The 13462-nt window shown below is 45.1% G+C and overlaps 1 protein-coding gene across 1 annotated transcript in view; it reads right to left on the bottom strand.

The window, feature by feature from the left end:
• Positions 1-12741, bottom strand: part of TRPM4 (transient receptor potential cation channel subfamily M member 4) — a 52507-nt gene extending 39766 nt beyond the window's left edge. The window contains exons 1-4 of the mRNA XM_081837631.1: positions 12573-12741; positions 12396-12463; positions 5561-5738; positions 4947-5127 (exon numbers count right to left, since the gene is read on the bottom strand). Of these exons, the coding sequence (XP_081693757.1) occupies positions 4947-5127; positions 5561-5738; positions 12396-12463; positions 12573-12599 (454 nt within the window). The 5' untranslated portion in view covers positions 12600-12741. The remainder of the gene's footprint in view (positions 1-4946; positions 5128-5560; positions 5739-12395; positions 12464-12572) is intronic.
• Between the last annotated feature and the right edge of the window lie 721 nt (positions 12742-13462).

The raw sequence follows: 13462 nt of genomic DNA, 5'->3' as shown, positions 1-13462 counted from the left end.
ATTAATATTATTTATTATAAACGCTTTGGGTTACAAACACTTCGGATTACAAACTCCACTAACTCAGAAGTAGTACCTCGGGTTAAGAACTTTGCCCTAGAATGAGAACAGAAATTGCGCACTGGCGGTGCGGCGGTAGCGGGAGGCTTCATTAGCAAGAGTGTGGCTCAGGTTAAGAATGGTTTTGGGTTACGAACAGACCTCCAGAACGAATTAAGTCCGTAACCCGAGGCACCACTGTATTTATTTTGCGTTTTTGTGGCTCTTTTTGGTGTGTTACTATGTGGAACCCAGTTCAGCTACTGACTGATTGATTGTGTGACCGCAGTACATTGTTTATTGCTTTCATTTTACAGATCAATGGTCTGGTTAGATGGTAAAATTCATGTTAAATTGCTGTTTTAGGGGTTGTTTCTTAAAGTCTGGAACAGATTAATCCATTTTTTTGCATTACTTTCTATGGGAAAGCGCGCCTTGGTTTTGGAACGCTTTGGTTTTGGAACAGTCTTCCGGAACGGATTAAGTTTGAGAACCAAGGTACCACTATACCAAACAGAACTATGAAAAAGATTTTATATCCAGTGGCACACAAAGATTTGATCACACGCTCCAACATTTTGCACGAAAAGAGGGACGTTCTCTTGCTTTAGAGTAGAATGTCCCTATTGTATTAATTCTTCTACACAAATAATCCAAACAGTAGCTGGCAGGCAACAGTCTCCTCCTCTGTTGCCTCTCCTGTTCCTGCCATTGCCTTCCCCTTATTGTTTATACTCCAACCAGAGGACATTAAAAGTGGTTGTAAACTAAGAAAGAAATCCAGAACAAAAGGAATGCACTAAAGCCAAGTAGAAGTGCACAGGGTGGGAATAATTAATCACACAGGAGGAAAGAACAGCTTATTTTCTCGTTTTGAAGGGCAGCCTCATTAGAATTATTGCAGAATTACATGGAATTATTGCAGAATTACATGGAATTATTGCAGAATTACATGGAATCATTGCAGAATTATCTAGCAACGGCTTTCATTTTAGCGAGTTTCAATTAAATACTTCAAGTAATAGCACCAAGACAGCTGGCAGTTCTAGCCTTAGTGCCTTGGTCAGTCACCTATTTTTCCTAGAAGTCTTCCCCCAACCCAGCCTGCTGTCAAATTGCTTTTTATTGCCAAATAAACTTTTATTTCCGTGTATTTGTCCAGGCTTTTTCAAGCATCAACTGTCATTCTGCCCTTCGGAGGCTTATGTATGCATTTACTGCCACCTCTGCTGTTTTATATGTTTATTGCTGCAATAGTTGTTTCATTGTTTTAATTGTTTTGCTGAGTGAGGTTATTGTTGTTGTTGTTTACAGAATGGGTGGGGGAATCAGAGGACAGGATTTGTCCCACAGCCCATCAGTTGTTCTTTTTAAAATTATTTTGGTTTTTTGTGTTACAGCTACACAGTGTAATAGCCACAGAACAAAGTTTACATGTATAATTCTTACAATTCCCCCTAGGTCATATCTGAGCAATAACCCCCACAAAACCCTACTCGCCTGCCCCCCAGCAAGGCCGATCAGTTTTTGATCCCTGACTCAACAGCTACTGAAGGAGCATCTCCACCCCCATCGTTCAGCCCGGAAACTGAGGTCCAGCTCCGAGGGCCTTCTGGTGGCTCCCTCACTGCGAGAAGTGAGATTACAGGGAAACCAGACAGAGGTAGTGGCTCCCACCCTGTGGAACGCCTTCCCTTCAGATGTCAAGGAAATAAACAACTCTCTGACTTTTAGAAGACATCTGAAGGCAGCCCTGTTTAGGGAATTTTTTAATGCTTGATGTTTTATCGTGTTTTTAATGTTCTGTTGGGAGAGGGCCAGAGTGGCTGGGGAAATCCATCAGCCAGATGGATGGGGTATAAATAATAAATTACTACAACTACTACTACTACTACAACTACTGTGCAGTACAAAAAACACTGAGTAGGAGGGCATTGCAGGGGGTTGGACTAGACCAGTGTTTCCCAACCTTGGGCCTCCAGCTGTTTTTGGACTACAACTCCCATCATCCCTAGCTAGCAAGACCAGTGGTCAGGGATGATGGGAATTGTAGTTCAAAAACAGCTGGAGGCCCAAGGTTGGGAAACACTGGACTAGACGACCCTTGGGTTCCTTCCAGCTCTAAGATTCTATGATTCTAAGAGCAGCCCACAATAAGATGCTGCAGCAAACATCCAAAGATGCCTTTCTACAAAAGTTGATAATATCATTTTACCCTCAGCCAGAGTATTGTTAGCCCAGAAATGGAAGCAAGAAGAAATTCTGACAAAAGAAGAATGGCAGACGAAATTAATGGACTATGCAGAATTGGACAAAATGACAGGAAGGATTCGAAACCTGCGGGACCAGAGATTTACAGAAGATTGGAAGAAGTATATGAATTATTTGAAGAGCAATTGTAACCAACAAATTACGCTAGTAGGACTACAAGAAGTTTTGTAAGGAGAAATATATGAAGTGTTACAAAGTAGATAAAGATAGAGATACTGGTCATGAGTTTTAAATGTAATAGGGAAAGTAAGAAATGGATACCAAGAGATTAGATTGGAGAATTTTCAGACAGGACTGATGGAAGTTAAAAAAATTGAAAAAGGTGTATAAGTATGTTTAATTACTGTTGAAAATGGTATGTAAAAAAACTACTTTATATATATATTTATATAGTATAGTATATATTTATATAGTATTTAGTATAGTATATATTTATATAGTATAGTATCTATATATTTATATAGATTTATAAAGTATATATATATATATACTTTATAAATCATTTTACCCTGGAAATCATATATCCATACCGCCCAACATTCCCCTGATGAAAATTGGGACTTGTGTCTTCTGGTGCTGCACAAGTCAGCTGTTTTGCACAAAAGAGTGACACCTCTGCAAGCTCCAGATCATCCCCAGGACATTCCGGGATCAAATCAGAAGCCAGGGTGTAATTCTGTAATTCTGGGAATATCCTGGGAGAATAGGGACAGCTGGAGAGTATGCATCCCCACACCCTGAAACCCACCAGCACAACAAGTAACTTTCCCTTTCCTTTTGCCCCTCCCCAACAATTACTTTATATAAAAAGTAAGCTTTGCAGCCTGATCTAGGCTGGATCTAGACAGGCGGGGGGGACCCGCTATAAATAAGTCAGAAATTATATTGTTACGGTGCTTTTAAAAAATAAAAATAAAAAAATGTTTAGGGGTACTCTCAAGAAAATCACCATTTTATAGCTCAAATCAGGGAAAATAAATACAGCAAAGGAACAAAAGTACAAAGTGAGGAGATTTCACCCCTCCCATATCCAAGAATCTCCTGACGAGTCTGCTGATTCTCCAGAGAGGAGGAGCAGTGTTCTGCTTTCTACTTATTCAGCTCCAGCACCAAGTCAGTCAGTCAGTCAGTCAGTCAGTCAGTCAGTGTGTCGGAGAGAGAGAGACTGAGTGTTAGAGATCGCGTGTAGAGATAAGGTTGCTGCTAAGAGCAGCTGCAGACACTCAGTGCAGCATTCATTTATGCTTAGACCTATTTAGCTCTGTATATAGTTTTGTATTATAGTTGTAGTTATAGAATAAAAGAAGATATTCTACAGAGCTGCTCTCTGAGTTGTTTATACACTGCCAGACTCTGCTATACTCTGCTGTGCGACGACTGTATTGTGGAAGTGAATCCGGTGCTCACAACTCTAAGCTGTGAGTCCACAGCAGTTTGACCTGGTGGTCTCTGGAAGTGCTACCCAGCTCGCCTAGCCCAGTCGGGGCTGAAGTGCATGAGTCCAGTTGGTTACACTGGCTCAAGGGCGATGCTGACACAAAGGACATGCATTACCTCATATACACAGCTGACAGCTCACATATAATGCACGCAGGGCCGCAGCTGTCAAAACTCTAATAAGACCCACGTGCAAAAACAGCACGAGAGCCTTGCCTTTTCCCACGACGTTTTGTTGCATGCATGGGAGGGGAAAACTGTGCGGGAAACCGGCACTGCATCTTTTAAGCTATCTTTTAAAAATACGTCTATAGCTACGTCTCCTCAGTGCTTCCAGGACAGCCCTGCGGTGTTTTCCAAGCACAAATGGGTCTTGAGGGAAGGGGCCAGGAGCTAGCAGTGTGCGGCTAGGAAGGCTCTGCTTTGCGATTGGTTCCTGTAGCAGCAAGGAAGCCCGGGCTGCACTTTCCCCCCTCCTTCTCCTCCTGCCTTTGCTGTTGCTGCTGGAGGAGGCAACGGAAATGGCATAGACGAGCGCGCCGGGTCCTAAGAAGCCTGCTCCTGCGGCTGAAAGCAGCTTTACTTCTTCACAGAAAGCATGTCGACAAAAATGTTTAGGAGTATGCATGCCACTACGTCAGATTCACGAAATGTTTAGTGGTACGCATACCCCCACTGGATTGTTATAACAAAAGAAAGAAATCCCTATGGAAAAGCGTGTTTTAAAATTTCCTGCCCTCTGGCGCCACCTGGTGTTGCATGTTTATAGCGCATCCAAATCGCTGTTTCTTTACTAATCTCAATGATTCCCTTAATATTTTTTTAGTTTTATATAGAGTACAGAGCAGGGGCTGGTCCACTGTTCCTCAGACCTTTGGGGGGCCTGACTATATTTTTTGTGGGTGGGATGAACGAATTCCTATGCTCCACAAATAACCCGATGATGCATTTTAAATAAAAGCACACATTCTACTCATGTAAAAACACGCTGATTCCTGGTCCATCCGCTGGCCGGATTTAGAAGGGGATTGGGCCAGATCCGGCCCCCGGGCCTTAGTTTGCCTTCTCATGGTACAGAGTATCAGCAGGACCAGGAATCACACTGGCCCCAGTGCAGTGTTTTGATCACATGAGTCTGAAACACCAGCGATGAAAGCACAAAGGTGTGGAATGAAAACAGGCCACAGGGTGGTCCTTACCTGTGCTCTGGGCGGCTTTGACGAGCCCTTTTCTCAGCACATCCTTAAGCCAGGCCCTCACCCGTACCTCGCCTTCGCCCCCTACCACTGATACGACCAGGTTGGGGCGCGGGATTTTCCAGTGGTGCATTACCAGGCCGTAAGCAGCAGCGGGGTCAGACGTGTCAGACAGGCGAATGAACTGCAGTGGGAAGAGTGAGGATGTCAGCCTCAAGATCTCCACCCCCATCGTTCTGCCCAGACACTGAGGTCCAGCTCCGAGGGCCTTCTGGCGGTTCCCTTGCTGCTAGAAGCCAAGTTACTGGGAATCAGGCAGAGGGCCTTCTCGGTAGTGGCACCCGCCCTGTGGAACACCCTCCCACCAGATGTCAAAGAGAAAAACAACTACCAGACTTTTAGACAGGCAACCCTGTTTAGGTAAGCTTTTAATGTTTTTAATGTTTAATAGACTATTGTTGGAAGCCGCCCAGAGTGGCTGGGGAAACCAGCCAAATGGGCGGGGTATAAATATATTGTTGTTGTTGTTGTTGTTGTTGTTGTTGTTGTTGTTGTTGTTATCTTCGCTCATAACTCTGCCACCTCCACAATCTATCCCCTTCCAGGAAAAACCTTACCTTGCTGGGTCTGCGGCCGGTGCCCACAAACTTCACCTCGCCATAGGCATCGGTGGGACCCTCTGTTGTGTGCTGGGCCGAGTCCCATTTGCTGACAATGGCTGCTCCAAAGGCGTCTTCTGTGGCTACAGCGATGTGCTTGCTGCGAGGGCTGCCGCACTGGCACAAACAAGGACCCCTACGGAACGGGAAAGCACAGAGGAGAGATCTGAAAAAGAGTTTACCCCTAAGTTTTTTCGGGGGGGGGTATAGACAAAAGCCTGTTCTCCTTTGGGTCCACACCTTGGGTCAAGAAGGGCCCCGGCAGCTGAGAAAAAAGTATATATATATATATATAAAATGTACGTGTGGAGTTAGGGATGGTGGAGCAACTCCGTTTGCTTTTAAATGCAAATCTATCGAATTTGCAGTTTCCGAAACACTAAGAGAACTAAAAAAACAACAGCCATCCTTCAAAATTCACACTTTTCCAAGATCTGTACAAAATCTGAGGTCCACGGGGCAGTTTACAAAATCAAAACACAAAAACACGTACCATAGTAACAAACAAAAACAATACCCTCCCAGTTACAGGCCGTCGATTGTTTAATTAGCCAAAGGCCTGGGGGAAGAGGAATGTTTTTGCCTGGCGCCTAGGATTATGTAAGAAAAGGAGCCAGGTGAGCCTCCCTGAGGAGAGTATTCCGTAAGCGGGAAGCCACTGCAGAAAAGGCCCTGCTCTCAGGTCACCTCTGAATTCTGCACCAGATGAAGTTCTTAAGATATCAATGACTTCCCCTTTTCTCTTTCCATTGTTCATTTTACATATCATAAATCCCTGCATATTTTACAAAAACTATACCATTCAGTACAGTGGTACCTCGGGTAACATACGCTTCAGGTTACAGACACTTCAGGTTACAGACTCCGCTAACCCAGAAATAGTACCTCAGGTTAAGAACTTTGCTTCAGGATGAGAACAGGAATCGTGCTCCAGCGGCACGGCGGCAGCAGGAGGCCCCATTAGGTAAAGTGGTGCTTCAGGTTAAGAACAGTTTCAGGTTAAGAATGGACCTCCGGAACGAATTAAGTACTTAACCCGAGGTACCACTGTATTCATTATTGCATCCATCAAAATTTATTTACACTGTTGAATTTATCTTAAAGCTGCCAACGTTTTCAGCTGTACACAATTATTTCCCATATACTCAATAAATGTTATCCAATCTTTTTTAAACATATGCCCTTCTTGTTCCCTTATTCTATATGTTAAGTCTACAAGTTGTACTGTATACAGTGGTACTATACTTTGGTTCTCGAACTTAATCCATTCCGGGAGTCCGTTCGACTCCCGAAACGGTTCGAAAACCAAGGCACAGCTTCTGATTGGCTGCAGAAGCTTCCTGCGCTCAACCGGAAGCCGCTTCTGATGTTTGGCTTCCGAATGGCGTTCGCAAACCAGAACACTCACTTTCGAGTTTGCGGCATTCAGGAGCCAATTTGTCTGGGAGCCAAGCCATTCGAGAACCAAGGTACCACTGTATTCTGTCAACTTTAGTTTCCACACTGTCTTCAGAGGCAGCCCCACGTATAATGTGGTGCAGTAATTTGGCCTAGAGGATATAAGAGCATAGATGACAGAAGTAAGGCTATTCTAGTCCAGATAGGGGTGCAGCTGGACCACTAGCCAAAGCTGCTGAAAGGCACCTCCCACCACCAAGGCCAGGCGTCAGCAAACTTTTTCAGCAGGGGGCGGGTCCAACGTCACTCAGACCTCGTGGGGGGCCGGACTATATTTTGAAAAAAATAATAATAAACGAATTCCCTATGCCCCACAAATACAGTGGTGCCTCGCAAGACGAAAAGAATCCGTTCCACGAGTCTCTTCGTCTTGCGGTTTTTTCGTCTTGCGAAGCAAGCCCATTAGCAGCTTAGTGGATTAGCGCTATTAGCGGCTGATAAGCGGCTTGTTGTTGTTGTTGTTTAGTCGTTTAGTCGTGTCCGACTCTTCGTGACCCCATGGACCAGAGAACGCCAGGCATTCCTGTCCTCCACTGCCTCCCGCAGTTTGGTCAGACTCATGCTGGTAACCTCGAAAACACTATCCAACCATCTCGTCCTCTGTCGCCCCCTTCTCCTTGTGCCCTCCATCTTTCCCAACATCAGGGTCTTCTCCAGGGAGTCTTCTCTTCTCATGAGGTGGCCAAAGTACTGGAGCCTCAGCTTCACAATCAAAGGGGGGGAGGGAGGGAAAAAAACCCGCAGGAACTCGCAAGACATTTTCGTCTTGCGAAGCAAGCCCATAGGAAATTCGTTTTGCAAAGCACCTCCAAAACGGAAAACCCTTTCGTCTAGCCGGTTTTCCGTCTTGCGAGGCGTTCGTCTTGCGGGGCACCACTGTAACCCAGAGATGCATTTTAAATAAAAGGACACATTCTACTCATGTAAACACACCAGGCAGGCCCCACAAATAACCCAGAGATGCATTTTAAATAAAAGGACACCTTCTACTCATGCAAAAACATGCTGATTCCCGGACCGTCCGCAGGCCGGATTTAGAAGGCGATTGGGCCGGATGCGGCCCCCGGGCCTTAGTTTGCCTACCCATGACCAAGGCCTTCTGGGCAGCAATGGATTCAGAAGTACTCCAAGCTGCATACCTGCTCCTTCAGAGGGAAAGCAAGCCCATCAATACCAGGCAACCTTCCTTTTCTGATCTAGGGAACCACCCACCAACAGTGTCTCCTGCCTTATCTGGCTTGAGCTTCAGTTTATTGGCTCTCATCCATTACCAAGGAAATGCCTGGGGGACTTGGGTACCTTGTGTGGGGACCTGATATATCTTGTCTTTCGCGCACACGTGCATTTTCATGTACACGAACACTTAAATTCTCCAGTCATGTGCAGCCTTTCATTCTCACCCATTGGCGAGAATCACATTGAACTGTTACCTAGAACAACATTGTAGGAGAAGTTTGCTTGTTTAATGCTCTTGAGTGCAAATAGTATCAGATCTAGGCTGTGTGCCTAGGCAAATTAGGTATTTCCTAGCTTAAATGCACGGTGCTCACCTGTACCACTTCGCCTCAAGCCAGCTCATAGTGTACTAAGACACCGAACATAGAACAATGTGTTTTGAGTTGATACAGTTCTGCAGTGGACACAAACAGAGCCAACAACATAACTTATGAAAAAAGGAAACTCTTGCGATCAAATTACTTGCACCACTCGTGCAAGTCGGTCATTTTAGACTCTGGACTTAAGACAGTGGTACCTCAGGTTACATACGCTTCAGGTTACATATGCTTCAGGTTACAGACTCTGCTAACCCAGAAATAGTGCTTCAGGTTAAGAACTTTGCTTCAGGATGAGAACAGAAATCGGGCTCTGGCGGCGCGGCAGCAGCAGGAGGCCCCACTAGCTAAAGTGGTGCTTCAGGTTAAGAACAGTTTCAGATTAAGTACGGACCTCCCAAACAAATAAAGTACTTAACCTGAGGTACCACTGTAGTCTTTCCCCCCCCCCTTCAATAATTTTTATTAAATTTTCCACAATTATAACAAATATTGCAACAAACATTGCACAACCGAAGTGCAAACCAGAACAAACACAAGAAAAAACATCAAAGAAAAAGCAAACAAACAAACAAACAATAAAAACGAACTTAATTGTTTTTAAAACCCAACCTTATGAACATATTAATTGACTTCCTCCAGTCGCTCCCTTCTGAGTTTCCTTGTATCTGAATGTAACAGCTTTCCAATATCATTATTTAACAACAATATTCCAATTATAATTAAAATTTATTCACTTTTCTTACTGTGGACTTAATAGTCTTAGGTCACGTCTGCAGCATATATTTAAAGAGCTCTGATGCCCACTTTAACAGCCATGGCTCCCTCTGCCAAGAATCCTGGGAACTGTAGTATGCTGAGGGTTATTAGGAGACATGCTGCAGAGGGAAGTGAGGGGCTTGTCCACCTAGGAAGGTACCCCATCGAGGAGAAGGAATACTCTGATCCTAAACCTTCACTTCCTTGCAGGATAATCGTTTGGAGAAGAAGTCTAAGGAGTAAACCCTACCCAAATCTGAAGTGGAGTCCCTAAGATGGTTGGATGGGGCCTTATACGCCTCCTTCCCGCAACGTCTGCAACTAAGCTGGTGCCAAATGTATTGCGCTCCTTTCCTTTGGACTACATCAGCGAGGCTGAGAGGGGGGTCTTGTCGTCTGGGCAGCTCAGGACCTCCATACACACGTCCCAGGGAGGTCACTTGGGTCCTGTTCATGCAGCTGTTTGACTTCACCCCCGGAGGCTGACTCCATTATCTCTCGAGACAGATAGTTAAAAGGTAAAGGGACCCCTGACCATTAGGTCCGGTCGTGGCTGACTCTGGGGTTGCGGTGCTCATCTCGCTTTATTGGCCGAGGGAGCCGGCATACAGCTTCCGGGTCATGTGGCCAGCATGACTAAGCCGCTTCTGGTGAACCAGAGCAGCGCACGGAAATGCCGTTTACCTTCCCGCCGAAGCGGTGCCTATTTATCTACTTGCACTTTGAGGTGCTTTCGAACTGCTAGGTTGGCAGGAGCTGGGACCAAACAATGGGAGCGCACCCCATCGTGGGGATTCGAACTGCCGTCCTTCTGATCGGCAAGTCCTAGGCTCTGTGGTTTAACCCACAGCGCCACCCGCGTCCCTCTCTCAAGACAGATAGATGCCAACAAAAAAATTACACGGAACTACGATTCCCAGCATGCTTAACAAACTGCATTTCCCATTATTATTATTATTATTATTATTATTATTATTATTATTAGGCAGCTGTGCATGAGAGCCATGACAGCTAAAATGACATTAAGAATGCTTTAAATGTGCAATGTGGGTGTGACTCTAGGCACTCATCACAACCTTTCGAAGGTAATATCACCTCCTGGCCTCCTGCTCCAAAGTCCTGCTCTGGTGGCACCAAGGAGTCTACTAATCCGTTTACTAACACACGCCCTTCTTCAGGAATCAATACCAGCACGATTGCAGAGGAGGCTACATTTTTAAGCAAGCTGTTAACAGGCTGTGTGTGGTAACAGTGTGCAGCGCAGCCACAGTTCCTTGGAATGAGAGTTGCAGCGTTGCAAGCAGAGATGAGTTTCCCAGTTTTCGTTTGTAAAATGTGTGTGTGTGTGTGTGTGTGTGTGTGTGTGTGTGTAAAGGGGAGAGATGATGGAAATCGGTGTATGCATACGTATACACTGGTCCATGGGGTCAGGAAGAGTCGGACACGACTAAACGACTAAACGACAACAACATACGTATACACACACATATGTATACAGTGGGGTTGCCATGTGTCCCACTTTACAGGAAGCAGTCCTCTCTTGGAAAGGCTACTTGATCCAAGTTTGAATTAAAAACAAAGAACTATACAAAGGGACTGCAAGGGCCTTGAAGCTAACCATCATTACCATATTATTTGCTCTATAAGACTCACTTTTTCTCTCCTAAAAAGTATGGGGAAATGTGTGTGCATCTTATGGAGCAAATGCAGGCTGCGCAGCTATCACAGAAGCCAGAACAGCAAGAGGGATTGCTGCTTTCACTGCGCAGCGATCCCTCTTGCTGTTCTGGCTTCTGAGATTCAGAATACTTTTTTTCTTGTTTTCCTCCTCCCAAAACTAGGTGCATCTTGTGGTCTGGTGCGTCTTATAGAGCGAAAAATACAGTACTTAGCAGCACCTAGATCAGCCTTTCTCAACCTGTGGGTCCCCAGATGTTGTTGAACTACAACTCCCATCACCCCTAGCTAGCAAGGCCAGAGCTCAGGGATGATGGGAGTTGTAGTCCAACAACATCTGGGGACCCACAGGTTGAGAAATGCTGATCTAGATAGTGCAAGCACTCAGGTCACCTGGCCCCATTCCCCTTCCCCATCCCACAAAATGCCCTGCATTTGTATTTAAAGTGTAGCAATTATTTCTAAATTTGCATCTAAACTTAAAAAACCGCCATACACAAATTATGTGCCAATTTAATGCAGATTTGGCTCCTCTTAAGATACATTTCCTCTCTGGTTGTTGTTGTTTGGCGATGTGTAAGCGGTCATCCTAACACAGAGAAACCACTGGAAGAAGCTGATGCCGAGAGGCGTTAGGCAGAAAACGCAACGGATTGGAAACAGGATGCGAACAGGAGGAATCACAGAGATGCAGCTAATATCTGGCAGTGCTGGGAGGAAGCAGAAAATAAGCTAGGAGTGCAATATAGGAGTGACCAAGAAGTAGGTAAATATGTCTGTTTCAGTTTCTCATCTTTCCAGTCTTAGGTTTGCACATCAGTTTGTGGGGGAAAGAAGTTTTTAAAAGTTTCCACATCAGTTTTTAAAAGTCCTTATCGGCATTTTAGAGCAAATGTTCAATTCATCAGAATTTTAGTGCAATTTTCTCCCAAGCTACACATGCTTCCATGCAATTTCCCCTAAGTATTCATTTTTGCAAAGCAGTTCCTCCTAATTTTTTAGTATGTTATTTTCACTAACATAGGCATTCACCTGTTAGTGTGTGTACACACACACACACACACACACACTTATTTGTACATGCCAGAAAACTGCATTGCAAAATTCAGAGAAGTGAATATTCTGAAGGACAGCTGTGCTGCTGTTTTTATATTGTTTCAGAAGTGCAAACCAGCTAAGTTTGCCATTTAAAAGAGAACAGAATCTGATCCCTCTCCCACCCATAGCAGAGGCACAGGAGAAGGGGGCGGTTATGATAACACAAACCCTAGGAGCTGGAAGTTGGGGTTTCACACTGTTGCCTATTCTGAATCTTGACGAGGGCGATAAAACCAGGCTTCACTCACCCAAGTTCCCCCGGTTGCTCGATAAACGTGGTGCAGACTTTCTTCTTGAAGAGTTTGGGGATCCATGCCTACGGAGAAATCAGGAGTTATGGACACAACACTCCTGGAAAACCAACAGCCCAGGCCCATAACTTGGATCGCCCACAAAACCGGCACGGTCTGAAGAGGGATCTGTACCTGATCTTTCTTGATAGAATTGGCCATGGAGCGGAAGAACGGGGCGCAGCCGCTGCCAGATTGCAGCCGGCGTTTCTCCAGGCACTTTCTCTGGTGTCTCACCCGGAATGAGTAATTGAAAGACCGAGCAAGGTAGAGACAGCTTCAGATCCCACCCACAGGCGGCGGCAGAACCCCACCCTACCTTGGAACTTGCCTGACCGGAAAAACGCTTCAGAGAGAAGTATAGAGTTCACCGGGGCAGATTTTGATCACAGTTACTTTCACAGCAATGCTTGAATTATTGGGGTGCGTATGTGTGCTTCCAGGGATAGCTACTCCTTTAGTCCTCTTTGTTTTCGTCACAATTACACCTCCCCTCTCGCCGGGCATGTTCGGTTCAACTCATTCAGCCAAGTTTTGAGAAATGGAGATAAATAATTATGTGTGAGCCGGCGTTCTTTCAGTTTGATGTTCACTTTCCTACTTTTCCACCACCAAACCCCATAATTTGCTTTAATTGGACGAGGAGTGTTGTGTTGAGAAGTGGCCAAGTTTCTAATTATTTGAATATATCTCAAAGCCTCTGGCTGTTGGGAGGCTACACCTCTTCCCACCAGGAAGAATATACAGTGGTACCTCAGGTTAAGTACTTAATTCATTCCTGAGGTCCGTTCTTAACCTGAAACTGTTCTTAAACTGAAGCACCACTTTAGCTAATGGGGCCTCCTGCTGCTGCCGCGCCGCTGAACCACGATTTCTGTTCTCATCCTGAAGCAAAGTTCTTAACCTGAAGCACTATTTCTGGGTTAGTGGAGTCTGTAACCTGAAGCGTATGTAACCTGAAGCATATGTAACCCGAGGTACCACTGTAATGGCATGATAAAGATGAGGCTGGCTCCATCCATTGG

This window comes from Podarcis erhardii (assembly GCF_964252035.2).
Source record: "Podarcis erhardii genome assembly, chromosome: 13".
NCBI classification, from domain to species: domain Eukaryota; kingdom Metazoa; phylum Chordata; class Lepidosauria; order Squamata; family Lacertidae; genus Podarcis; species Podarcis erhardii.
Note: the sequence above shows the minus strand (reverse complement) of the source record. Positions and strands in the feature narration are given on the sequence as shown.